The sequence below is a fragment of the Saccostrea echinata genome, unplaced genomic scaffold (assembly GCF_033153115.1).
Source record: "Saccostrea echinata isolate AGI-Se365-2 ecotype Australia unplaced genomic scaffold, CSIRO_AGI_Sech_v1 ptg000014l, whole genome shotgun sequence".
Classification (NCBI taxonomy): domain Eukaryota; kingdom Metazoa; phylum Mollusca; class Bivalvia; order Ostreida; family Ostreidae; genus Saccostrea; species Saccostrea echinata.
The window spans coordinates 16,552,848-16,580,767 of NW_026889763.1; the positions used below are offsets into that span (position 1 = coordinate 16,552,848).

The window sequence follows — 27,920 nt, forward strand, 5'->3', positions numbered from 1 at the left end:
TCGCCTATTTTTCTATTATTAGAAATACGAATGTGATTTTGAAAGAGTTAACCAGTGGAAAAATTCAAGATGGCTAAGTCCCCTTTCGTGAATTCAATGTTGCAAAGTCTTTCGCAGGGCCATGAAAAAGCCTTTCAACAAGCACTCTACACGACAGCAGCCAATATTTTTGTTCTACTTGCAGGAGGATCAGCTATCGCTGTGTATTTTATTCTAGAAGCTTTCCTCCGACCTTTGTTGTGGTCTGTGTTGTGTGGAACATTTTTGTACCCCTTCAAGCGTGAATTGACAGCAATACTAAGACGATGGTTACGTGGTTTACAAGAGTCGGGGACACCTTTTGCTATAGGAATAGCATATTTACCAATACAAGCTGTTGACTATACTTATGTTATGATGTTTGATCGTACTATTGTTAGACACTGGAAATTACTATGTGGGGGAATTATAAGCTTGTTTTTGATTTATATATTGTGGTATTTTGGCCCAGTAAGAAGTATACTGGAAATGTGTTATGCAGTATTTATTTTTGTCTCTGAAGTTCTGGATTATTTTACATCATTTTGGGTAAGCGTGCTGCTTTGCATTTACATAAATATTTAATCCATATGTTCAGGTGATGTGGCATATCCCAAAGAGGGAAATGAAGAGGGTGAAAGGCTCTTTATAATTAGTTTTTAATAAATGGTGCAAACATTTTTAGAGCATGAAGCACACCTTTAGCTCTAATGGGTGGAAACCAGAAGAGCTTATGCATTGAAAAGGTATTGGTTGTCTGTCTGGCTCGCTTTTTATCTGAAGATTTTCAAATCACAACATCTCCCTGTTCAGATGTTAGTAAAACTTTGTACATTTATTTATTATACTACAGTTAGATACATAATGATTACTGGTTATTGATTTTTGATTGTGATAACCTTATTTCCATGGTTACTTGACAAAGAATATTTAATCTGTGGACTTATTTTAAATGCTACTCTCCTTACAGTTTTGGTCTGATTTCCATAAAAGTTAGTACAAGTTTAGAAAACATGAAGATACTAATTTCTCTAATGTGTATAATTGTTAAACTAAAAAAAGTAAAGCCTTTATCTTTTACACTATTTTTTCTGCACTATTATAAACTAACAGCTGTAGAGCTACTGTCTCATCAGAAACCACCATTCATTGTTGTATATTTTATCTCTTTCAGGTATGGACTCTTGTGGTTGCATATCTTATTGTGGTCATCTTTCTGTGGAATGCTGAATCTAAGAAGTATTTACGTCTTTTGTCCCTGCCTATCTGGGGTGTGCTTATTCTTCACATAGCCACCGTAGCTGGGTCTCTCCGTGTCCCACTCTTTCTGTTAATTATTGGATTGATTGCCACTGGATTTGCAACTGAAGTAAAAGAAATAAAGAGAAGAGTAGAAGAACAAGGTTGTCCCCATGTTTATTGAAAATACAATCATCTTATATTTAATTTCAAAATAAGGCCTATATTAAAATTTTATTTGCTTTTGCAAATGAAAAAAAACTCAAAAAAGTGCTTATCTACTGAAAATATTTTAATTGCTATTAGGAGTGAAACGGTTCACCGCGGTATCGATTCACCGCGGTATTTTTTCTCGGTTTGATACACCGTGCAAAATCTCTAATTTTCGATTCGGTTCATTTTTCGGTCAGGATCGTTATTCAGTTGGGTTTGGCATAAGGTAAACACGTTACTCAGTATAAATAAGTATAGAAAACGTAAATTTTTGATGACTGATAGCTTGTAAAATAATTTTTGACAGTCAAATAATTTTAATCAATTTCTTCTAGTCAATTTGCAAATAAAATTCGTAAAATATGTGACTAGATTTAGAAAAAGAAAGCCTAAAACAACGTTGAATTTGTTTCCTGCTATCAAAATGTATCGTATCGAAAATAACCGAACCGAGATAAAATTATACAATACGTATCAAACCGAGAAGGAGGTGTATCGTTTCACCCCTAATTGCTATGTTTTTCACCAAGATATTTTGCTCTCAAATTTCAAATATGTTATGGTGGTGTTGACAATAGATTCCAGAAAACAAAAGCAGAAATATGGTATTCAATTAAAAATTAATTTTGTTGATTTATCAATTTTCCTCTGAGAAAGAGAAATCAGATATTTCCTACTTACCTAAAACAGATACAAAAAGTGACCTACAAAAAAAAAAGATAGGCCTTTCCAAATTATTTGAACATTACCGATATGTAATGATTGAAAAGTTTTAGCATGTTTGAATTGCTTTTTTGAATTTTTTTTAAAATCCTACATGAATTAATTTATGGCATAATACAAAAATTTTTATTAAGATTATAAATATTTTCGTCTTACAGGACAGAGTATATCTGATGTGTTGGCTATTTGGACAGTATTTACTGGTGACTTGGAGAGAGCCCTACAACAAGGACAGGAGTCTGATACTGACCTCCTGGACTCGTCTTCTGAGATCTCTACTGCAGAAAGCTTCGAGGAAACAGGTAGAATTCTTATTCCTCCACTGTACATTTATTTAATCTGTACATATCACAGGTAATTTCTGGAATTGTACAATTCTGGTGGTTCTTTCAAAATTGCAAATAATAGAATTGCAACATATTTAGAATTGTAAGTGTTTGAAATTTAAATGAAATTCAGAAAAATATTGCAAGTGCAGAAATTGATATGCCACTTTTGAAGATTTCAAATCACAAAAATTTCAAGTCACAGTAATTTCCTATTAAACAGTATACTGGTACCTTGTTTCTATTTATAAACATGATAAAAGAAATACATAAACAGACACAAAATTTTGAGTGATTTTGTATGCTAGTGTCTTGTTACATTTGTGATGTTTATGTATGTTTAAACACTTTGGTATAATAGTGCATAAATATCATAATTTTATAGAAGAACATAAATAACAGATATTTTTTAAATTCAATTGGAAAAATGTCAACCATATATTAGTACTTGGTGGATCATATTGATATTGGTCATCTTTTTATACAGACAAAAGTCAGAAATCTGCTGGTGTTACAAAACCAACAGACCTGCCACTCCCTAAACCAGAATCCACCACCCCAAAAGTTAGATCCACCAAAAAGAAGACTGTACGAGTTGTGGAGGATAAAGGCCCTGGTAGCACTATATACTTTGTATATTTATTTTGGGCCCTCGTACTCACCCGAGTCTGGATGAACATCTGGTTACTTCAGCTACTTGTCCCTTTGTTAGGCCTCATGTGGATTTTTAAAGCTTTTGGTATGTACAGTTGTAGCTGTAATTTGTAATGAAAGATTGCCTTTAATTCAATAGTACAGTGTAAGAAACATAATTGTACATGTATATTTTACTGTATCCTCTCCTCTCCTGTTATGAAATTATGTTGCGGAAACAAGATTGGAGTAAAGAGTATTTGTGTTATAAGGACTTCATTTGTATTTTTTTCATCATTCAATAGTACACCAGCTGAAACCTGGGGGATTTTTTGGAGATAAGGTGGAAACTTGTAAGACAGCAGTCATGGAGTGGTACACCGCTAGAAAAGACGTGTTAGCTCCTAGATGGGTGATTGGTCTCCTGAAACTCTTTAGCCGTGGAGATGCTAAGGTATATTTAGGATCTTTTTGATTTTCTCTACTTATTTATTATATTCCATTAAACCTGATAGGTACAGCGTTGTAAGTGTAAGTAGTTCATCAAGATTCCTAAACATTGATGAAGAACTGAAACCAGTGTTGTTTTGCTTATTTGAGTTTTCTCCCCTGCTTTTAAGATGATGTCAATCTTGGATGGATCTATGGACAAGTTCACCAGTATACTGTTTATATTCATCCTACTTATTGGATCCACTCTCTTCACTATCTTCTTTGCTGTGCAGGTTTTTAATTATCATCATTTCAATTAATCAATATTTAATTACATGTACATTTATAAAGAGCGTAATTTTTACCTAAATAACTTTTTATTTATTTTTAAATTTTGATTTATTGAAATACAGGTTCACCAAGAGAGCATGCACCTTTTCAAAATCTCCAGTAATGTACTCAACAGTACCAGGGAATATGGAGAGTAAGTTATACACAATCTCCAGTAATGTACTCAACAGTACCAGGGAATACGGAGAGTAAGTTATACACAATCTCCAGTAATGTACTCAACAGTACCAGGGAATACAGCGAGTAAGTTATACACAATCTCCAGTAATGTACTCAACAGTACCAGGGAATACGGAGAGTAAGTTATACACAATCTCCAGTAATGTACTCAACAGTACCAGGGAATACAGCGAGTAAGTTATACACAATCTCCAGTAATGTACTCAACAGTACCAGGGAATACGGAGAGTAAGTTATACACAATCTCCAGTAATGTATTCAACAGTACTAGGGAATACGGAGAGTAAGTTATACACAATCTCCAGTAATGTACTCAACAGTACCAGGGAATACGGAGAGTAAGTTATACACAATCTCCAGTAATGTACTCAACAGTACCAGGGAATACAGCGAGTAAGTTATACACAATCTCAAGTAATGTACTCAACAGTACCAGGGAATACGGAGAGTAAGTTATACACAATCTCCAGTAATGTATTCAACAGTACTAGGGAATACGGAGAGTAAGTTATACACAATCTCCAGTAATGTACTCAACAGTACCAGGGATTATTATTTTTTTCTATTGTTGCCAGCTATCTGATTGGCTCAAACTAGATCACATGATCAAATATAAAAAGTCTTATAAACTGGGTGTGTCTATTTGAAGCTTCTAAAAAAAAATTAACTAACCTGCTGTTTCTAAAATTGGAAACGTTCTTCTTTGAAGCAACAATAGTGCTGACCTCCCAATAGACTGGATGTTTCTAAAAACATGGATTTAAAGACTTTTCTTATTAACTGATAAAAAAAATAATAAAACAATTGTAGCCTTTTGATTTGGTACAATTCCTAGATATATAGACCTTAGAGAAAGCAGATCGACCTCGCACTTCATGCTCGGTTGATATGCTTTCTCTAAGGTCTATATCTCTAGGGATTGACCTCATCAAAAGGCTATAATTGTATGATATGGAGAGTAAGTTATACAAAATCTCCAGTAATGTACTCAGTAGACCTGGGAATATGGAAAGTAAGTTATACATGTACAAAATAGAATTTCATGACAATTCATGACTTACATGTTGCCAGACTGTTTCAGACTGATATAAAAGTGTGTTACAAAACTTTTTACTATAAGAGTCCATTTTCTTGTCTCCATCAGTCTTTTACAAATTGTGGTATAACTGTGTAAATCTCCATTACAGGAATTTAAACATCTGTTTTTTCCTAATACATGTACTGTTTTAAAGGATAGGCCACATAAAATGAATTGTTAGATTCTTCTCATTCTTCTTCAAAAGGAGCTGGTCTCTATCACGTATTTTGTTTCAATTTAAAATAAAAATCTATGCATTTTTTCAGTATAAGTTCTATATTTAATAAACTAAACTATAGTGACCGAGTTCCTAAATTACAGGTGGTTACCTATGAACATTTATAAGTGACCGAGTTCCTAAATTACAGGTGGTTACTTATGATCATTTATTAGTGACCGAGTCCCTAAATTACAGGTGGTTACCTAAGAACATTTATAATTGACCAAGTTCCTCAATTACAGGTGGTTACCTATGAACATTTATAAGTGACCGAGTTCCTCAATTACAGGTGGTTACCTATGAACATTTATAAGTGACCGAGTTCCTAAATTACAGGTGGTTACTTATGATCATTTATAAGTGACCGAGTCCCTAAATTACAGGTGGTTACCTATGAACATTTATAAGTGACCGAGTTCCTAAATTACAGGTGGTTACCCATGAACATTTATAAGTGACTGAGTTCCTAAATTACAGGTGGTTACCTATGAACATTTATAAGTGACTGAGTTCCTAAATTACAGGTGGTTACCTATGAACATTTATAAGTGACCAAGTTCCTATATTACAGGTGGTTACCTAAAGGAGAGGACATGCAGGTGGCCATGGATTCCATGGTGGGCAATGCTTACTTGTACGGCAGAAAATGGATTGCAACAAAGGCAAGGATATAAACAGTTTCACAACTAACAATTTCACAACTAAGTCCCTAGAAAGTGCCTGTAACGTCTTTAAAAAAATTATTGCTTTTAGACAAACTAAGTTGATGCAAAGGTAATGCCTTCTTCCAAACAAAAATTCAATCTTTTTAGCCTTATTATGATAGTTTTTAACTTAGACATTATGGAAAAAAAAGTCCTTGTTATAACAGATTCTTCACATTTTAAAGATTTTGTATTTGAATTTTCACCAGAATGTTACATCACAGAAAAATGAAATCCTTTTCTTTCTTTTTGACTCAAAGTTCTGAACTACATATTGTAGGTTCATGAATTGGTTGGGGGTCAAGAGGGAGCCAACACAACAAAAATAGAAAGCAAAGTACTAGAGGTTTGGGATAATCTCTACCACAGCTGGCTGGCAAGGGTAAGCTCACACAGCTATAAAAGTCATGATTGGAAAAAACTATCAAAATACAATTTAAAAATTTGAGAAAATTTCAGCTCTGAGATATGTATATATTAAAATAATTTTCTAGCTTTGTTTTCTTTGGTGTTGTGCAGATTTCAGATACGAGCCTGTGGCTCAATCGAGCGGTAAGCCCTTCTCAATTCGTCACTCTGTGGTGCTCAGATATTGACTGGAGTAGTGTCCATCTTTTGTCCACATTAGCTTTCATTTTTTATATTCTTACAATAATACCATCGTAGAAAAAGTGTATTATCTAAAAATAAAATTCTGCTTCCTCAGTTTATTGAAACTCGGATATTGAAGATTCTTTCTGCTTAATTATGTATACATGTAGATATGCAGATTTTCTAAAGTATATACATGTACTATGAGAGTTTGGTAGGGACATACAAGAAAAGATTGAATATACTTGTACATTTTCATAGTTAAAGTTTGATGTACGTCTAAGCTAGTCACTCTCTCTATCATTCCATGGTGAATTGGAGTTCAATACACTGTGCTTATATGAAAGAAAAATAGATTTTCAAAGCTGAAAAATAAAATGCATGATTAAATACACACTTTCTGAAGGACCTGGTATGTACATGATAGACTGCATGATGAGGATAATGTTGATTGGTAGGGGAATAGACTAAATCCAAGGCTTACTCTTTATAATGGTTCTGTGACAAATAAATTGGGCACTTAGGGTTTATCTGTGTCCCTGCATGTTTGTTGTTAGGCTTTTCATGGAAATCCAGAAAGATTTTAGTCAAGAAAGTCATCTAGATACCTTTATACTGGATAGTATGTCATTAACAATGTATAGATTTAAAAACTAAGAAGTCAAGATTTCATTGTACTAATATACATGTACACCAGAAGCTAACAATGTAGTAAAATAGTTATACAGTGTACTGTACCTTACTTATAATAACAGTGATTATACCATATATAGATTTTAACACAAAGTTGGTTTGATGTTTGATGAGATAAATTTTGTAACTTGTGTATATGATTGGTGGTTGACAAGTAAATAAGTCAAGAGATGAATGATAACTTTTTATTTCTTTAGATAAATCTTTTTGCTGAAACATACATCCATATTGCTCTTGTTTATTTAGTTTTATAACAATAAGAACACGTACCGTAATCTGTAGTTTTTAAACTATCCTTGTCTCTGAATTAGGTACATTTAATTCTAAAAGTTGAACCTGTCCATGTTTTTTGTCCAGTTAAATTGAGCATAACTGTTAAAATTTTCTAAGACAAAGTCTTCAAAATTTCTATGCAGAATCTCTGAGTTATGGGGATTCAATAATTTATGTGGTGGATCCACAAGAATAGGGAGGAGTAAGTAGGTTTGAATGGACAAGGGATGCACAGTGATTAACAAACACATCTTGCTTTCTTTGACTCTAATAAACAAAAAAGAACTTGTGCACTAAGTCAAATTGTGATATTTATTTTGAAAAATTGAACAGAGTGTTGTACATAGCTTTCATTAATCTTAAAGTTTTTTTTTTTTTAATGTACATTTAAGTTGACAATTTTGATTTGGCTAGTCTCAATGTATTTTTGTATTAATTTTTTTTTTTACAGCACCTTGTACTTTCATAACAAATGTTTTATATATATATATATATATATATATATATATATATATATATATATATATATATATATATATATATATATATATATGCATAATTTACTTAACTATAATGAAAGATTTTGCATTACTTTTGTAGTGTTTTTGGATAATTTTTTGCAGTTCTTTAATTTTTGCAAAATAGCATTGTAGTTGAAACTACCACACCAAAAGCTTGATTAGCAAAATATTTAATTTTCATAGCTTTGGCATTTTAGATGCAAATGAATCACAAACATAACAATTTTGAATGCTGCCAATAAAGTATGAATTTACAAAAAATTTAGAACAGCAGAAATTACCTGTTATATGTTGCTTTCTTTCTGGTTGGCTAGTTGAACTGATTTGATTTTTTTTTTTTTTTACATAACAGGGTGCGTCCAATCACAGTGTGGCAAAACCAAGCTTTCAAATCGTCCCTACTGAGATGCCAGACTGGAGGTCAATTTATGAGTTTGGGATGCAGGGAAAAAGTTTCAATTATTCCCAAGTGATGGAATTTGTTAAAGACAACATTGGAACGTTTGTATCTGTAAGAAAATATAGGAGGAAAATCTTCTCTTTAAAAATGATCGGTGTCATTGTTTGCATTGCATTATGGGATGACTATAAGAGAATGGTCAAAATCGAATACATATTTACATCATAACACGTAAAATGAAAAATGATCTTCAGCTGGCTAAAATGAAATTTTTCTGTAAATATGATGGAATATCTACAGAAGATGAATATAGAAATAAAAGTCAAGAAATACAAGAATGATATGCACATCAAAAATTTAGAACAATCTTGAAAGTTTAGAATAATATTCTGCAAACTTTAAACATCACTGAAAATGTAAATTATGTAAAGAAAACTAGCTAATTATAATGGTTTTAATAATTTAAAGTTCTCTCTCTTTACATAGAGATTTTTTGTAAAAAGGAAATGATATTGCAGGTTTTGGAGAATGTTTGGATGGTACTTAAGGGTAACATGAGTTTGATGCTCAGTATTGCCACGGCAGCCTTGTCAATCATCTTAGGTGGAGGGACAGCCATACTGAACTTTATCATCTCAGCTGTAAGTTCTAGCACAGTCCAGTCAGGTGAAAAGAGAAGTTTGGTAAAGTCATGACCCCTCTAGGAAGGACCGCCCCTTTCTATAAGCTTCCAGATCAAGTTAACTCCCTTTTAAGCTGTCAGATCAGGTTAACTCCCTTGTAAGCTGCCAGATCAGGTTAACTCCCTTTTAAGCTGTCTGATCAGGTTAACTCCCTTGGAAGCTGTCTGATCAGGTTAACTCCCTTTGCTATAGACTATTTTCCTGATCAGCTGTCAGATCAGGTTAACTCCCTTTTAAGCTGTCAGATCAGGTTAACTCCCTTTTAAGCTGTCTGATCAGGTTAACTCCCTTTTTTACAGGCTATTTTCCTGACCACTCTCTTTTATCTGCTGGCATCAAGTGGGAAGCAGTTTAAACCAATGGAGTGGATTTCTGGCCTTAACCCTCACCCCTCAGGCAGTAAATTCAGCCTGGCTGTAGAGGAGGCTATAGGGTAGGGAGAATTATTTATGTACCTTTTTTTTATTATTATTAAATCATCAATGCCATTTTGTCAGTCTGGTTTACACAGCAAAATGTGCCACGTACGTATCACGTACGTTAAACGTATGTGATACGTACGTGACTTCACGTACGCATCACATGAAAAAAGCACCACGTATGTTAAACGCACGTTTTCACACGTATGAATATCATGCGTGACACGTACGTTAAACATACGTATTGACTACCATACGTTACACACATGTTGTACACGTACGTTATTCATATGGTTCACGTATGAATAACGTACGTGCAACGTGTGTGTAATGTATGTTTTTAGAAACATGCGTTTAACATGTTTGTTAAATGCACTGCTCATATGATAAATGTATAAGTACCATACATGTGCCAAACCATGGTTAAACATATGTTTTGACCACCGAATATTCTTTTTCACATATATATTGTAAACATACGTGAAACAAAAATGATGTGCAATTAAAATATTCATTTCATGCATTTGACATAATTTTCTTCAGGGGCTTATTTTCTTTTCATCTGTTGAATGATCCACATTTTGAAGGTACATATCTGGATATCCTTCACCTCAAATTTCCTGATCCTAATTGCTCTTTAGGCAATCACAACAAAAGACATAATCAAATTTAAGCCAATTTTAATGTTGAGATGTTAACATCAATTCATTCTTCTGCAGTTCTCTTTCATCTGTAAAGAAAAAGAAAATATTAAATGAATTTGCATATGGAAAAACACATAGTTTTTTTTTTCAGAACATTATTTTCTACATATAATTACTCCTGGTTGACTCCCTTTAGAACTAAACTAGAACTGTCCAATATGAACAAATACCCCCCACTGGGTTTTTCAGAGAAGATGCCAAGTCACTAATACTAGTATTTTAGGATCTAAAAGGTGTTCAAAAATTGTTTATACATTTAGAGAGAAAATTTACCAGTAATTGCTCATTATATTTTTTTAATGAATGAAACTTTGGCATAGCCTAGTAAAACAGCAATACTAATAATAATATTGTTTTTTATTACATTGAAAAATTAATAACACTTTTTTCAAGTATTTCTCTGTTGGAAAGTATGGGTGCATTATTTATCCATTTTTTCTACAGTATGTGACTATAGGTCAGGATCATGACACACCCTCAGGTCATAAGCAATCTTTGTGTGAAGTGGATACTCCCAACATCCAAATTATCCTCCATAGGAAAGATACAGACCGAACACGAATTATGAACTTTTTCTGTCAGTGACCTTGAACTTGTCCAAATGACCTTGGGTCAGGTCATGACACACCTTCAGGTCATAAGCAATCTTTGTGTAAACACGAATTATGATTTTTTTCTGTCAGTGACCTTGAACTTGCCCAAATGACCTTGGGTCAAGGTGATGACACACCCGCAGGCCATAAGAAATATTAATATAACATATGGTTTTGTTGTTCTTGAGCAGAGATTTTTTAAAGATTTTTCTCTACATATGCCTTTGTAAAAACTTGATCCCCAGTTGTGGCCTCTCCCTACCCCAGGGTTCATGATTTGAACAAAATTGAATCTACACTACCTGATGATGCTTTCATATAAACATGACTAATCATGGCTTTTCTGTTCTTGAGAAGAAGATTTTTTTTCCTATATATTCTATGTAAAACTTTGATCTCCCATTATGGTCCAATCCTACCCCCAGAGGATCATGATTTAAACAAACTTGAATCTACACAGCCTGAGGATGCTTCCATTTCAAAATGACTATTCATGGCTTTGCTATTCTTGAGAAGAAGAATTTTAAAGTTTTTTTTTCTATGTATTCCTATGTATAAATATTGATCCCCCATTGTGGCCCCTCCCTACCCCTGGGGGGTCATGATTTGAACAAACTTGAATCTACACTACTTGATGATACTTCCTTATCAATATGACTAAACAAGGCTTTGCTGTTCTTGAGAAGAAGATTTTTTAAAAATTTTTCTTATATATTCCTATGTAAAACTTTGATCCCCCATTGTGGCCCCAACCTATCCCTGGGGCTCGTGATTTAAACAAATTTGAATTTACACTTTGACATACAAGGTTTCCTATAAGTTTCAACTTTTTTGGCCCAGTGGTTCTTGAGAAGAAGATTTTTAAAACATCCCACTAAATTTTCACTATTTCTTAATTATCTCCCTTTTATTGAGGGTGTGGCCCTTTATTTGAACAAACTTGAATCCCCTTTACCCAAGGATGGTTTGTGGCAAGTTTGGTTCAAATAGGCCAGTGGTTCTGGAGAAGAAGTCGAAAATGTGAAAGTTTACAGACAGACGGACAGCTAGACAGACTACAGACAAAATGTGATCAGCAAAAGCTCACTTGAGCTTTCAGCTCAGGTGAGCTAAAAACAGATAGCAATAGGTCATGACTGACTCAGGTTATCTAATTAGTTATAACATTTTTTTGTGATTACATGTAAGTCAGCTCAGGTGCAAAATATTGCTTATCACTGATATAAATACAACAGTAAAATTTTAGACATAACCATATGTCTGACAATTAAATTCTATATAATAATAGAACTTACCCTCAGCATAAATCTTTCATAGCTTGGCATGGACCTATATGTTTTTGTGTCTGTTCGAAGTGTATACTTTTTGTCCTTGGGGAAAAAAGAAAATATATGTTTAAAAAAATTGCATTTCAGACTTGTAAAGCAAAACAAACAATATGAAAAATTACTTATTTTACTGATAACATTTAACATTTTCTCCTCTTGTGATTGAAATGTAATGCACATCATTACATGATATTATATGTATTAAATTGCAAGTCTAAAAGCAATGGGATCAGAAAATTTGATTTCTTTTTTAAGAGTATTACCATAATGCTGGTTAAACTTTCAGAATCTGTTTTTGAAGTCCAGACTTGGCATTTAGGTGTTTACATAGGAGATGAGCTTCAGCCACCATCCTGGAGTGTACATTTAAAATCACATAAAAAAATCACAATCTCAAAATACATTATTTATACATGTACTCATAAGGACTGTATGAAAAAGACATCTGAAAAAAAAGTGTTACACCCTTATTGCCCTAAAAGATAATTTATATTTCCTCTACATGTTTTGTAAAGAAATACATTGGGTGGGTGGAACTTTTTCAATCAAGTGGTTTATTGCATCTTATTGGTAGGCTAAAAAAATCTTACAATAAATATTTTTTATAACAGTATGTTTTATACCTCACCTTAATTTTGATATAATGTGCCAGTGTTGATTCACACCTGGGCTGGGGTGCTGACCAAGACAGTTGACTGCGTCAATATTTTCTTACTTATTTGGTAAACTAAGTTTACATTATGTTATACACTAAAATAAAAGGAACACACCCGTTAGTTTACATGCAACACAGTCTGAAATATAAAGTAAATAAATAACTGTAGATGTTCTGTATATTCCTCACCGTTACTCCTATCCTAACTCCAGACACTGTCTTGCAGACGTCAGACTTCTTACCAGTGACGTCACCCGTTAACGTAAATAATAATCGGAGGTGAAAATTCCGGAACGTACATTTTACATATTTAGTGTTATACGGACGCTACCAACTGTATAATTATGTAATACCTATTTAGGTGAATTCCATTTGAGTTCTGTTGTGAAATTATCGTGATTTTCTTTTTTTTTCAAATTCAGCTTTTGCTCCTGAATTCGGAATGTTTATATCTACCGATGATCGAGTTCAATTTTATGTGCCTCTACCGATATCCGATATACATATTACGAGATTGGTGTACTTGTATGTAGACTATGTTTTACTGCTCTAAGAGTAAATTATACACCAATGCGAACTGATTACTCCATGTCAGACATGCAAGTGGACGTAAGGTAAACAATGTGAAATAAATTGGAACATTAAAGACGCAAAACACGCACAAGTCAACAATGCACACACCTGTGAGCTTTCAGAGGTGATTGGGTTTTAATCATCATTATCATAGATCATGATATGATATTATTTTTTTGAAAAAAAAAATAGTTAAATCTTTAAAATATATTACAGTATAATGATTAAAATCCACGCAACTTATGATCTAGGGTCCCGTTTTAAGAGGGATTTTATACTTGGACCAAGTTGGTCGCAATACTCTGTTTCATGAATTACAGGTTATTGATCAGGTCCGGCACAATCTCCTGATTAAGCTATATAGCTTGATTTAGCTATATAGCTTTATTAAGCTATTCAGAATAGCTTGATTTAGCTATTTTATCACACTGTTTTCTCAAATGTGTTATTTTCCAAGTATGTACAAAAAGTCGCACCTTGGTGCAGTGATGATATTCAACCTTGAACTCTTATGAAAATAATGCATGTAAAAATCACTCATCAAATTGGGTCTCCTTAAGAGACTTTGTACTCAAAGTTCTATAAGTTTTGGGGGCTATATAAAGCAATTGATACAGTTACCTCTTCAATGAAATTATAAAGGAGGCCAATTATGGTCAACAAGATAATTGATTGGTAATAATTCAGTACAATGAGAAGCAATCATACTTATCCATGCCTCAACTCACACAAGGTAGTGTGCAGTTACCCAAACAATGGAAATTCATCTTTTGCTTAAAAGTATTCAAATGCTGCAATGTTAGAACTATCTATGATTTGGGTTGTTGATTTGATAACCCATATTACATATATGAATAGTCAAATACTTGCTACTTTTTGTCTATTTTGTACAAATAACATTTTTGTGAAAACCTGCATATAAATAGCTTTATCAAGCTATTTTGAATAGCTTAATAAAGCTATATAGCTATTTCAAGCTATAAAGCTTAATCAAGAGATTGTGCCAGACCAGTTGATTGTTAAACATTATCTTGATTAGTTCTCCAAATTCACTCTGAACTATTAAGTAAAAAAAAGTATTTGGTCTGAGGTGTACTTTTGTACAAAAAGTTCCTGTTACAGTATTTGAAAATGTCACCAATTTATGAATATTATATAGTCCCAGCAACAATAAAACTTTTAGGGATTTTTTTCACTTGTTGACAAAAATTAATAATTTTACTAATTAATTAAATGAATTAAAAAGGATTGAATTTAATTATAGTTGACCTACATTTATTGTACATGTATGTAAAAGTACCATTAATATAGGAAATATACAGCCTTCTCAAACACAGCCAGCTTTTCACACACATGTAAAAAAATTTTTATTAACCTACATGTAACATAGCTGATAACACTCATACTTGTCATTAATGTACATGTAATGTGTGGTTTTTAATACATGTAAATCATGCATATATTAACGTATGTGTAACGTGTGGTTGATAATAAATGTAAACCCTGTGTGTGAAATATGTGTAATGTGTGGTTTATAATACACATGTAAACCGTGCATTTATTAACGTATGTGTAACGTATGGTTGACAATACATATGTAAACCACGTGTTCATTAACGTATGTGTAACGTGTGGTTGACAATACACATGTAAACCATGCGTTTATAAACGTACGTGTAACGCGTGGTAGCACATACCATATGTGACACGTATGTGAAACGTACATAACACGTACGTGTATTCCAACCGCACGTTTCACGTACGTTATGTGAAACGTATGTTGTTACACGCATGTTATCCATACGTTATACCACGTACGTGTAACATACGGTTGGAATACACGTATGTGTTACGTATGTTTCACATACATGTAACATATGGTATGTGCTACCATACGTTACACGTACGTGGCACAATTAGCTGTGTATATCATAAACTAACATATTCTAGAAATATCTGTAAATTTCACTACCTTATTTTTCGTACAAATATTTCTTGCCACAGACCATTTCTTTTATTGTGTATATATGTAGATTTTTACCTAAGAAAATTGATACTCATGGATGAATTTGAAACAAAATCACAAATAAAAGTTGTTATGAGAAATAATTGGTTTATAGTCTTACCTGTATAATCATTTATTTACTATGAATCTTGTCACACAGTGGTGTATTCATGGCATCCCTTAAGATGGCTGCCTTCTATGGACTCTACACATGGTTGACACACACACTATTTGGTATCAACATGGTGTTTATCCCATCCAGTAAGTTATTGTCTATCAAGTATACTGTAGATGCACAAAATTTTGTGGGGATAGAATTTCGTTTTGTCATCTGAGAAGGTTTCATGGCCATTAAATTTCATTGTTTCAAAAGAAACCCTATTCTAAATATACTAATATAGTCATATAAAAATTTTGTCTAGAATTTAATTTCGTTGATAATTGTTAACAAGGAAATAAATGAAATTACTGGTAAGTCTCCAAGGAATATTTCTGATTTTACAGTATATAACGTACATCTGTGCATATTTGTTTACTTGATAATTTGCTTAATATTTTTACATGCATAAATGTTCATGAATTTTATTTACAAAACAGATCAAGAATATAATTAAGGAATGTTTTTAAGTTCTGTGTGAGATATTGGTGTGTAAATCACACAGACTTGTCACGTAGGCATATTTCATGAAACGCGCTAGCGCTTCATGAAAAATATGCCTATGTGCAAGTCTGTGTGATTTACACACCAATAATTCACACTAAACTTAAAAACATTCCTTATATTTACATTTTACATGTTCAAAAGCACAAAAAATATACTCAGTATTTGAATTATTTGCTGCCCTATATCGTGACATTTTTATTAACATCTCTGTAGCTCATTGTGACGTCACTTTAGCGCAGGTTTCTCCGTGCATATTTCTACGCGTGAGTATACAGGAAAATGACATGAAAATACATGAAAAAACATGGCAAGTGTAAATATTTTAGTGTAAATATTAAATTGTTCAAAAATAGAATGCACATTATTTAAGAAATAGTTCCCACATTGGAGGCATTGAAGGAGAATATTCCCTGATAGTCAAAAGATTAGATGGGGGGGGGAAACAATTAAAGGGATGATTTTTTTTTTTATTCTCAAGCAAAATCTCAAGACTGAGAGATATATTGGAGAATAATGGCCATAGCATTTTTTTTATCTTTGCAATAACCATAGTAGTATTAGTTTTGTAGAGATTTATAATCTTGATTTCTGTTTGTTCTATCTAGCCCTGGCAGCTGTGTTAGGGGCTGTCCCGTTTCTGGGTCCGTATTGGGCCACTCTTCCTGCCGTGTTAGAACTCTGGTTGATTCAAGGACAGGGAATTAAAGGACTGAGTCTTTTTATCTGCCATATCCTGCCATCATACTTTGTAGACACCAGTATTCTAGGAGAAATTAAAGGGTGCAGTATCTAAATTACATGATTTTAAGATTTTTTTTTCAGTATAATAATGTAATGAAGCCATTATTCTCAATCATTAGTGATATTTACATTTAATTCATACCTACATCTGGAAAGTGCAGTTTCAGTACCCAGTATAATAATATGTTGAATGAGAAATGTTGTCAAACCAGCAAACATGTTACTTAATTTTTGTTAAAATATCTATTTTCAGTGTTGTAATGACATTTATTCATATTGCACTCTTCCCGATGTACATGTATACTTTCCGTTTTAGTGGTCATCCCTATATGACTGGTCTGGCTATTGCAGGGGGTATTTACTGGTTAGGGTTAGAGGGAGCCATCATCGGTCCCATTCTCCTGTGCTGTTGTATTGTGGCTTACAATGTTTATGGCTCTATGTTGACACCAGGTGGTGCTGCATTTCCAGGAGGACTCCCAGGTAAGGAAGATAACTCTCTATAACCCTCATTTCACTGAAGTATTGACAAGACATACAAGTATCCACAAATGTCAATCATCACATTTTATTATTTGTATATTATACCTGAATTCAATTTTTTTTAAAACATAGATAGAATTTATTGTGTTTTACTTACATTATGTACTCTGTGGTAGATGGTGTTGTATTCTGTGTTTGTTGTGTGTTGTTTGTTAGGGGATAAAGTCACAGTTAGCCATTCAAGAACCACAGGAAGCCTAAACCGGTACCATATCTCAATATATGTATATCAGCTAGTGATATCAGCTGTCTATCCTATGCACATTTATCCTAAACTGTTACCATATCTCAATATAATAGTATTGGCTAATCATATTACAGGTAATCTTCGGTATCTCGACATCGGATATGTCGACAACCTGGGATATGTCGATGTCCGTCCGCGGTCCCGGCAGTATTTACTACATAAATGATTTGCAAAAACTCTGATATGTCGACCTCGGTAATCTCGACAACCCTGGTTACCTCGACGTATATTCACAGTCCCAATAGCAAAATTTACCTGGTATATGTCGACATCGGCAATTTTCTGCTCCACTGAACCTAACTGTTTGTCAGATAGGGTCGCTCGTCACGCACGGACGGCTCCGGGTATCTCGACGTCGTCAAAAATTCACACCTTTCACACCCATGTTTTGACTGCATGCTGCTTAATTAATTTTATAGACTGTGTTTGTAGGTGAATCCAAAGCCCCCTCGGCGTCTTTGAGACGTTAATTGCTTAATGTTCAGCTTAGGTAATATCACTGATAAATCTACACGATTCTGCTTAAATTTACAGGCGTTTATTTATGTTGAAACCTAACATAACTTTTAAAATTGAAAAATATAACTAAATTACAAAGAATAATAAACATATTGAATGAATTCAAACTAAAGAATTAAACGATGTTCTAATAATATTTTGTAGTTAAAATGCATTCAACAGGAAATAATCCGATTAACAACACGATTAACCGAATCATCCGTAATTCATGTATCTGCAATATCACTACGTTAGTTTAGATACACAAATCTCTTAAAAAATTAATATCAATGCACATTCTTCCTGAATGAAATAAGAAAAAAAAATTATTACGTATTTAATATGTTTTCGTATCTCGAATTTATCATGTTTATACGGTTCGGTTCGAAGTTTATAGAGCGCATTTCGTATCCTGTTCCGACAAAAAAGCATGCAAGTAACACGCGAATGCTGGATGGAAAACTACAAAAATTTAGAACGATTTCGATAAAGAGAAAGAACAGGTTTTATAAATAAGATTTTTAAAAATAACTTCTTAGATTTTTAATAAAAATAGAGGGATTGCTGAAATAAGTTGACCTAGAGTCTATATTGAAGTCATGTACGTATAATAAGCTTATACACATGTATGTGTTTGGTTATGCAGTGAAATCTTGGACGTCAAGTCTCAACTCTGATATCTCGACACCTCGGATATCTCGACATTTTCCGATGGTCCCGTCGATGTCGAGATAACGAAGTTTACCTGTATATCAGCTCTCGATCTCACACACATTAATCCTAAACTTTTACCATATCTCAATATAACAGTATTGGCTAATGATATTATATCAGCTCTCTATCTCATACACATTAATCCTAAACTTTTACCATATCTCAATATAACAGTATTGGCTAATGATATTATATCAGCTCTCTATCTCACACACATTAATCCTAAACTGTTACCGTATCTCAATATAAGAGTATTGGCTAATGATATTGTATCAGCTCTCTATCTCACACACATTGATCCTAAACCAGTACCATCTCAATATAACAGTATTGGCTAGTGATATTGTATCAGCTCTCTATCTCGCACACATTAATCCTAAACCAGTACCATCTCAATATAAAAGTATTGGCTAATGATATTGTATCAGCTCTCTATCTGGCACACATTAATCCTAAACCATTACCATCTCAATGTAACAGTATTGGCCAATGATATTGTATCAGCTCTCTATCTTGCACACATTAATCCTAAACCAGTACCATCTCAATATAACAGTATTGGCTAATGATATTGTATCAGCTCCCTATCTCGCACACATTAATCCTAAACCAGTACCATCTCAATATTACAGTATTGGCTAATGATATTGTATCAGCTGTCTATCTCGCACACATTAATTCTAAACCATTACCATCTCAATATTAGAGTATTGGCCAATGATATTGTATCAGCTCTCTATCTTGCACACTTTAATCTTAAACCAACACCATCTCAATATAACAGTATTGGCTAATGATATTGTATCAGCTCTCTATCTTGCACACTTTAATCTTAAACCAACACCATCTCAATATAACAGTATTGGCTAATGATATTGTATCAGCCCTCTATCTCGCACACATTAATCCTAAACCATTACCATCTCAATATAAGAGTATTGGCTAATGATATTTTATCAGCTCTCTATCTCACACACATTGATCCTAAACCAGTACCATCTCAATATAACAGTATTGGCTAGTGATATTGTATCAGCTCTCTATCTCGCACACATTAATCCTAAACCAGTACCATCTCAATATAAAAGTATTGGCTAATGATATTGTATCAGCTCTCTATCTGGCACACATTAATCCTAAACCATTACCATCTCAATATAACAGTATTGGCCAATGATATTGTATCAGCTCTCTATCTTGCACACATTAATCCTAAACCAGTACCATCTCAATATAACAGTATTGGCTAATGATATTGTATCAGCTCCCTATCTCGCACACATTAATCCTAAACCAGTACCATCTCAATATTACAGTATTGGCGAATGATATTGTATCAGCTGTCTATCTCGCACACATTAATTCTAAACCAGTACCATCTCAATATAACAGATTGGCTAATGATATTGTATCAGCTCTCTGTCTTGCACACATTAATCTTAAACCAACACCATCTCAATATAACAGATTGGCTAATGATATTGTATCAGCTCTCTATCTTGCACACGTTAATCTTAAACCAACACCATCTCAATATAACAGTATTGGCTAATGATATTATATCAGCTGTCTATCTCGCACACATTAATCCTAAACCATTACCATCTCAATATAACAGTATTGGCTAATGATATTGTATCAGCTCTCTATCTCAAAAACATTAATCCTAAACCAGTACCATCTCAATATAACAGTATTGGCTAATGATATTGTATCAGCTGTCTATCTCAAAAACATTAATCCTAAACCATTACCATCTCAATATAATAGTATTGGCTAATGATATTGTATCAGCTCTCTATCTCACACACATTAATCCTAAACCAGTACCATCTTAATATAACAGTATTGGCAACTGATATTGTATCAGCTCTCTATCTTGCACATGTTAATCTTAAACCAACACCATCTCAATATAACAGTATTGGCTAATGATATTATATCAGCTCTCTATCTCGCACACATTAATCCTAAACCATTACCATCTCAATATAACAGTATTGGCTAATGATATTGTATCAGCTCTCTATCTCAAAAACATTAATCCTAAACCATTACCATCTCAATATAATAGTATTGGCTAGTGATATTGTATCAGCTCTCTATCTCACACACATTAATCCTAAACCAGTACCATCTTAATATAACAGTATTGGCTAATGATATTGTATCAGCTCTCTATCTCACACACATTAATCCTAAACCATTACCATCTCAATATAACAGTATTGGCTAATGATATTGTATCAGCTCTCTATCTCACACATATTAATCCTAAACCAGTACCATCTCAATATAACAGTATTGGCTAATGATATTATATCAGCTCTCTATCTCACACACATTAATCCTAAACCAGCACCATCTCAATATAACAGTATTGGCAACTGATATTGTATCAGCTCTCTATCTCGCTCAGATTAATCCTAAACCAATACCATCTTAATTTAACAGTATTGACTAATGATATTATATCAGCTCTCTATCTCACACACATTAATCCTAAACCAGTACCATCTCAATATAACAGTATTGGCTAGTGATATTGTATCAGCTCTCCATCTCGCACGCATTAATCCTAAAGTGCTACCATATCTTAATATAACAGTATTTTATCAGCTGTCTATCTCGCACACATTTATCCTAAACCAGCACCATCTCAATATAATAGTATTGGCTAATGATTTTGTATCAGCTCTCCATCTCACACACATTAATCCTAAACTGCTACCATATCTTAATATAACAGTATTATATCAGCTGTCTATCTCGCACACATTTATCCTAACCAGTACTATCTCAATATATATTGGCTATCTCATGCACATTTATATCCACTTTATTCACTCCTTTTGCTGAATGTCCTTGCACTACACTTCTAGCACACACTTTTATTTCATTTGTTAATTTAGATATTCATATACTGTTTTGAAATTTTCTTTGAAAAATGCATGTGAAAATGTAAAGAGTTGTATGAATTCATAATATGATTTATTCACAATGAAAATCTGATATGAGATAAAAAAAAAAATATATATATATATCAATACTGGAGCATTCTTGTAATATGTATACACTCAAATATACCCAGAGAAAACTTAATTTTAATTTACCAGTAAAAAAGTACTGAAATTACTATTTTCTATAAAAAGTCTATGATGGCTGTGATAAGATTTATTTTGTTAGCTGAATCTACTGTGAATTTGTCATGGACACCACTACAGTGAGGGTGATATTGTTGAAAATAATTCCAGCTTTTTCTTAAAAATTATTAAAATTGGTCAATATTTTTGTCTCTTTCTTTTGATTCTTTGCATTTAAATGCATGCATACTCAAGTAAGAATCAAACCTATTTATCTGGAAACCTGCAATATCAGTGGTGTTTATTAGATTTTCATATTTATAAACTTAGCTCAGTATATGTAATAAATAATGCTTAATCTCTCTTATGTAACTAGTTTCCATATACATGTACATACCTAATCTTCCATAATCAGATCATCAGTGCTGAAAGCTCAAACTCTCTTCTCTGATCAAAGTTTGTACATGTATTGTATTCGTTGATATTTTTAAAATCTACATTAACAATTCTGACTACTCCAGATTCATTGTGGTATTTATTATAAACCTAAGGCACAACACATTTTTGCTCTAATGAAGGGAAATGAATCCCCTTCAAAAAAGGAATGTTTTTAAACTGTTACCGTGAATATGAAGAAATGGAGAAAACATTTCAATTTAAAATTGTTTTGAGAACAATCAGGCCTCTAAGTGACCATTAAAATTTAGGTGCCAGCTTGCTCCTAATAAAAAAAAATTTAGTCGCCAATGCAAATTTTTAGTCGCCAGACAAAATTATCTTAGGCACCAATGTAGATATGCAGACCGATTTGGTTAGTCAAAACAAAGAAGGTGACAAGGAAAACACAAGATGTGTTCCATTGCCAACTTTAAAACTTCTTTTTTCCTCTTTGGGAAAAAAAAATGTTGAAAATATTTATAGTTTCAGAATTTGATGATTACCAAGTCAATTTAAAATGGTTGCCAATTTGGCGACTTATAGCGAAATTTTACGCGCCAATCAAAATTTTCAGGCACCATGGCGACTAAATTAGTCGCCATTAAGAACCTAAGCACAGAATGAGATAAAAGTCTAATGATAATACACTGTACATTGTAACTGATTTTTAAAAAATCAGTTCATTACAGTCAAACCTCTTTATCTCGAACTCATTGAGACCGAGAAAAAACTTCGTGATATCCGAATATTCAAGATATCAAGGGTTAATCACTTAAAGAATAAGTGGTTTGGACTTCCAAATTCAATTTGACATATCTAAGGTATTTGAGATATCAGTGTTCGAGATACCAAAGTTAAACTGTATATGAATTTGCTCTGTAACGGGCGGGGAAAAATGTCGGCCAGGCTGGGACTCGAACCCAGGACCTCCCACTAACCATGCGGGTGCTCTAACCACTGAGCTACAGGGCCGACGTACCCAGTCCCCGTTACAGCTCAATAAGGCCTCCAAGATCAAGTTAGCATTGGTAGTTCACATTAAACATGAAATTATTGACAATGTCTCAGAAATGTAGAAAAAAAAATCAATAGTCTACAATTTTCAGAATATTTCATAATCCACAGGTGGGATAGACTTGATAGGTAGTCTATCAGAGTAATGTTTATATTTAGTAACTTTACTTACATCTGTTTACACTTAAACTATGTTTTCTTAAACTCAATTTGACAGAGCTCGATGGGACTGAGAAAAAGCAAAATATCCAATGATTTGAGATGTTTAGGTTAAAACATATAAAAGAAAAAAGGTTGGGACTTCCAAGTCACTTCAACATATTCTTGGTATTTGATCAATATTTGAGACACAAAAGATCAACTGTACTCTTTAAATGTCTGACAGCTATATGATGTATTGTTTTTAACTATACTGTTCCAGCATTATCTGTGTTCTCCATACTTTTACAGATCTGTGAGTGAACACTTTTCTTCCTTGCCAAGTGATGTGACATAATGATGCTTGGGTATTCAGGACTAAAAGTTAGTTCACAGATGCCTTTTGTGCCATTTTAAAAGTTGGAGAATAGACAGCTGGATAGATCTCCTATCAAACAACAACCTGTTAAGGACATTGTCATCAGATGTCATTTTCCCTGATTTGGTCAGCCCCACCTCTTAAAAGTTTTGCCAAAAAAGTGTTCGCACTTATTGACAGAAAATTTATTTTTAATGTTTTTCTTAAAATGGGTAATTTTCAAGTCTTCATGAGGAATAAGTTTTTATTCAGTCCTTTTAATGATTGATTTAGATTGGTGATGTACCTAAGTCTTCACAATGACTCTTGCCTATAGTGTATGCATCATTTTTAGCTCACCTCAACGAAGTTGGGGGAGCTTATGTAATACCCTCGGCGTCCCAGGTTAAGGTTTTTGGAGCAGTTTTCTTTTCAAGTACTTCTATGGCCTATATTAGTCAGAGATGCATGGAGGATGCTTCTAGTGTGTTTCATTGTACCAGTCAAGGTTTCAGATGCTACAATTTCAGCTAAAGAATGACCAGGTTAATGTTTTTGGAGCAGGTTAAAGTTTTTGGAGCAGGTTAAAGTTTTTGGAGCAGGTCTCATTTCCAATTAACTATAAGCCCTATATTGACTGAACTTGCATGGATGATACATCTAAGGATGCACACTACTGAACTTGCTTCGGATGCTGGATCTGACCTACATTTTCCGGATGAGTGACTAGCCTAAGGTTTTTGGAGTAGATCTCATTTCCAAGTAACTATAAGCCCTATATTGACCAAACTTGCATGGATGATACATCTAAGGATGCACACTACTGGACTTGCTTCGGATGCTAGATCTGACCTATATTTTCCGGATGAGTGACCAGGTTAAGGTTTTTGGAGCAGATCTCATTTCCAAGTAACTAAAAGCCCTATATTGACCAAACTTGCATGGATGATACATATAAGGATGTACACTAGTGGACTTGTTTCGGATGCTGGATCTGACCTATATTTTCTGGATGAGTGACCAGGTTAAAGTTTTTGAAGCAGATGTCATATCCAAGTAACTATAAACCCTATATTGACCAAACTTGCATGGATGATACATCTAAGGATTCACACTAGTGGACTTGCTTCAGATGCTGGATCTGACCTACATTTTCCGGATGAGTGACCAGATTAAAGTTTTTGGAGCAGATCTCATCTCCAAGTAACTATAAGGCCTATCTGAACCAAACTTGCACGGATGATGCATCAAGGGATGAACAATCTCAAAACTTGCTTCGGATGCTGGATTTGACTTACATTTTCTGAATGAGTGACTAGTTTTAAGTTTTCGATAAGTCTATTCCCAAGTAACTGCAAGCCCTATTAGACCAAAATTGCATAAATGTTGCATCTAGGGATGCACACTCCTAGATTATTAGTTTAGTGTGGGACTTTGCCTTACTTAAAGACAACATTCGTTGAGGTGAGCTTTGTAATCTCTGATTACCTATGTTTTTTTTTTTTTTATCAGATCAACCTAAAAATTGCATTCTGATGTAATTTTCTCAAATTTTGGTTGCCCATCCTTTTAAGTTTTGCCAAAAAGTGTTCGCACTTAATGACACACAATTTATATTTTTCTATCATATTTTTAGGTCACCTGAGTTTACTCAGGTGAGCTATTGCTATCTGTTTTCGTCCGTCGTCGTGCGTCGTCCGTCGTGCGTTAACATTTGAACATTTTCAGCTTCTTCTCTGGAACCACTGAACCAATTTCAACCAAATTTGGCACATAGCATCTAGATGTGAAGGGGAGTAAAAATTGTGAAATTCATGACCCCTACCCCCCTGGGGCCTGAGGGGTGGGGCTAAAACCATCAGAATTAATGCAATCTTTAAAAATCTTCTTCTTTACTCCTGGGCATCAAGCAGGCAAACTGTTGGCATGAATGTAATAAGCATTGAGACCTCTACCTAAATTGTGAAATTTATGGCCCCAGGGTCAGGGGTTCTGGTGCTAGGGTGGGGCTCTGTTGAATATGTAGTGAAAAGCATTATTCTTAAAAAATCTTCTCCTCTGCTCTTTAGTATTTAGAAAACAAACAATATGCATAGTTATGATGAGGAAAGGTGTCTCTTCTATAATTGTGAATTTCATGGCCCCTGGGTCAGGGGTTCTGGTGTTAGGGCGGGTATCTAATGATTATATAGTGAAAATGCATTAATTATTCAAAAATCTTCTCCTCTGCTCCTGGGTATTAAGCCGATGAACTAAGTACATAGTTATGATGAGAAAGAGTGCCTCTTCCAAAATTGTGAATTTCATGGCCCAGGGGTCAGGGGTTCTGGTGTTAGGGTGGGGCTCTGTTGAATATATAGTGATAATGCATTATTTCTTTAAAAAGCTTCTTCTGTGCTTTTGGATATTATGAAAACAAAATAAATAAATAGTTATGATGATGAAAGGTGCCTCTTCCAAAATTGTGAATTTCATGGCCCCAGGGTCAGAGGTTCTGGTGTTAGGGCAGCGTTCTGTTGAATATACATGTATAGTGAAAATGCATTATTTCTTTTAAAAATCTTCTCTGATCCAGGGCAAACAAACTGAAGGCATAGTTATGATGAATAAGGGTGCCTATTCCTATCTTGTGAATTTCATGCCCCCCTGGTCAGGGGTTCTGGTTTTAGGGTGGGGCTCTAATGATTACATAGTAAAAATGCAATAATTCTTTGACAATCTTCTCCTTTTCTCCTGGGTAATAATCCAATGAACTACGAGTATAGTTATGATATGTAAGGGTGCCTGTTCCAAAATTGTGAAATTCATGGCCCCTAGGTCAGGGGTTCTGGTGTTAGGGTGGGGCTCTGTTGAATATATAGTGATAATGCATTATTTCTTTAAAAATCTTTTTCTTTGATCCTGGGTATTTAACAAACAAACTGATGCATAGTTATGATGAGTAAAGGTGCCTCTTCCAAAATTATGAATTTCATGGCCCCTGGATCAGGGGTTCTTGTGTTAGGGTGGGGCTCTAATGATTACATAGTAAAAATGCAATAATTCTTTGAAAATCTTCTTCTTTTCTCCTGGGTATTAAGCTGATGAACTAAGAGTATTGTTATGATATGTAAGGATGCCTCTTCCAAAATTGTGAATTTTATGGCCCATGCATCATGGTTCTGGTGTTAGGGCAGAGCTCTAATGATTACATAGTGAAAATGCATTAATTCTTTGATAATCCTCTGCTCTCTTTCTGGGTATTAAGTAAGCTTACTAAATGTAAAATTATGATGAGCAAGTGTGCCTCTTTCAAAATTGTGAATTTCATGGCCTCTGGTTTAAAACATGAATCCATTGTGGCGAAGTTATTGCATGATACTCAGGTGACCTATAAGGCCCGTGGGCCTCTTGTTAATGTATTAATCTGGGTAATTTATTCAAGTCTTTACAATTATTATTTTTTTCAACAGTGTGTGCAATATTATTTTTTTAATCGGCTTAAGAGGAAATCATTAACAACAATGCTGTGGAAATTTGATGCTTTGTAATTAAGGAAATCCTCTTATCCATAGACCTATAATGAGTAAGAAATCATTATATATCTGTAAATGTACACGTCTCCTATCTTTATTTATTATTCTAGTCATTATCCTTTTCTGTCCACGTAATATTCCTAATTAATCTGATGAAGACTCTAATATTTAGAGGAGGTGATTACTTTGAAGATGTTATTAAGATGGGATAAAGCTAAGTACACAGGTACTCACAGGGTCTACATGTTTGTACAGTGGATTGTTTCATCAGTGGAAAGTCAAACTTTCTGTGAATTTTTTTTTTTTAATTTTATTTATATTATTTATTTTTGTTACTGTTTAAATACATGCTGTTATACATTTTATGTGTTTGCTTTTAAATCGTTCAGTTCATTAAACAAATAAATTTTTA

The 27,920-nt window shown here is 33.7% G+C and overlaps 1 protein-coding gene and 2 long non-coding RNA genes across 5 annotated transcripts in view; 2 read left to right on the plus strand and 1 right to left on the minus strand.

Moving 5' to 3' along the window:
* LOC133186845 (uncharacterized) overlaps positions 1-27,920 on the plus strand; it is a 43,383-nt gene extending 15,463 nt beyond the window's left edge. Inside the window, exon 2 of the long non-coding RNA XR_009721094.1 lies at positions 24,577-27,920. This is a non-coding gene — a long non-coding RNA (uncharacterized LOC133186845). The remainder of the gene's footprint in view (positions 1-24,576) is intronic.
* LOC133186843 (transmembrane protein 245-like) lies at positions 30-27,920 on the plus strand. Of its 3 annotated transcripts, XM_061322195.1 has the most exons (18): positions 30-567; positions 1,193-1,421; positions 2,352-2,495; positions 3,007-3,258; positions 3,458-3,606; positions 3,773-3,877; positions 3,998-4,068; positions 5,985-6,075; positions 6,398-6,499; positions 6,637-6,669; positions 8,548-8,706; positions 9,114-9,236; positions 9,578-9,711; positions 15,716-15,816; positions 16,825-16,999; positions 17,277-17,443; positions 17,660-17,708; positions 23,948-27,920. In XM_061322195.1, exons 1-18 carry the CDS (start codon positions 70-72, stop codon positions 23,991-23,993), a joined length of 2,628 nt encoding a protein of 875 aa, XP_061178179.1. In that variant the 5' UTR covers positions 30-69; the 3' UTR covers positions 23,994-27,920. The 3 variants fall into 3 exon arrangements, with proteins under 3 accessions (XP_061178179.1, XP_061178181.1, XP_061178180.1); XM_061322197.1 differs by lacking the exon at positions 17,660-17,708; XM_061322196.1 differs by lacking the exon at positions 6,637-6,669.
* Positions 12,009-13,370, minus strand: LOC133186844 (uncharacterized). The gene is made up of 4 exons (XR_009721093.1): positions 13,167-13,370; positions 12,951-13,072; positions 12,586-12,675; positions 12,009-12,364 (listed from the first exon to the last, which is right to left on the minus strand). It is a non-coding gene; the product is annotated as an uncharacterized LOC133186844 (long non-coding RNA).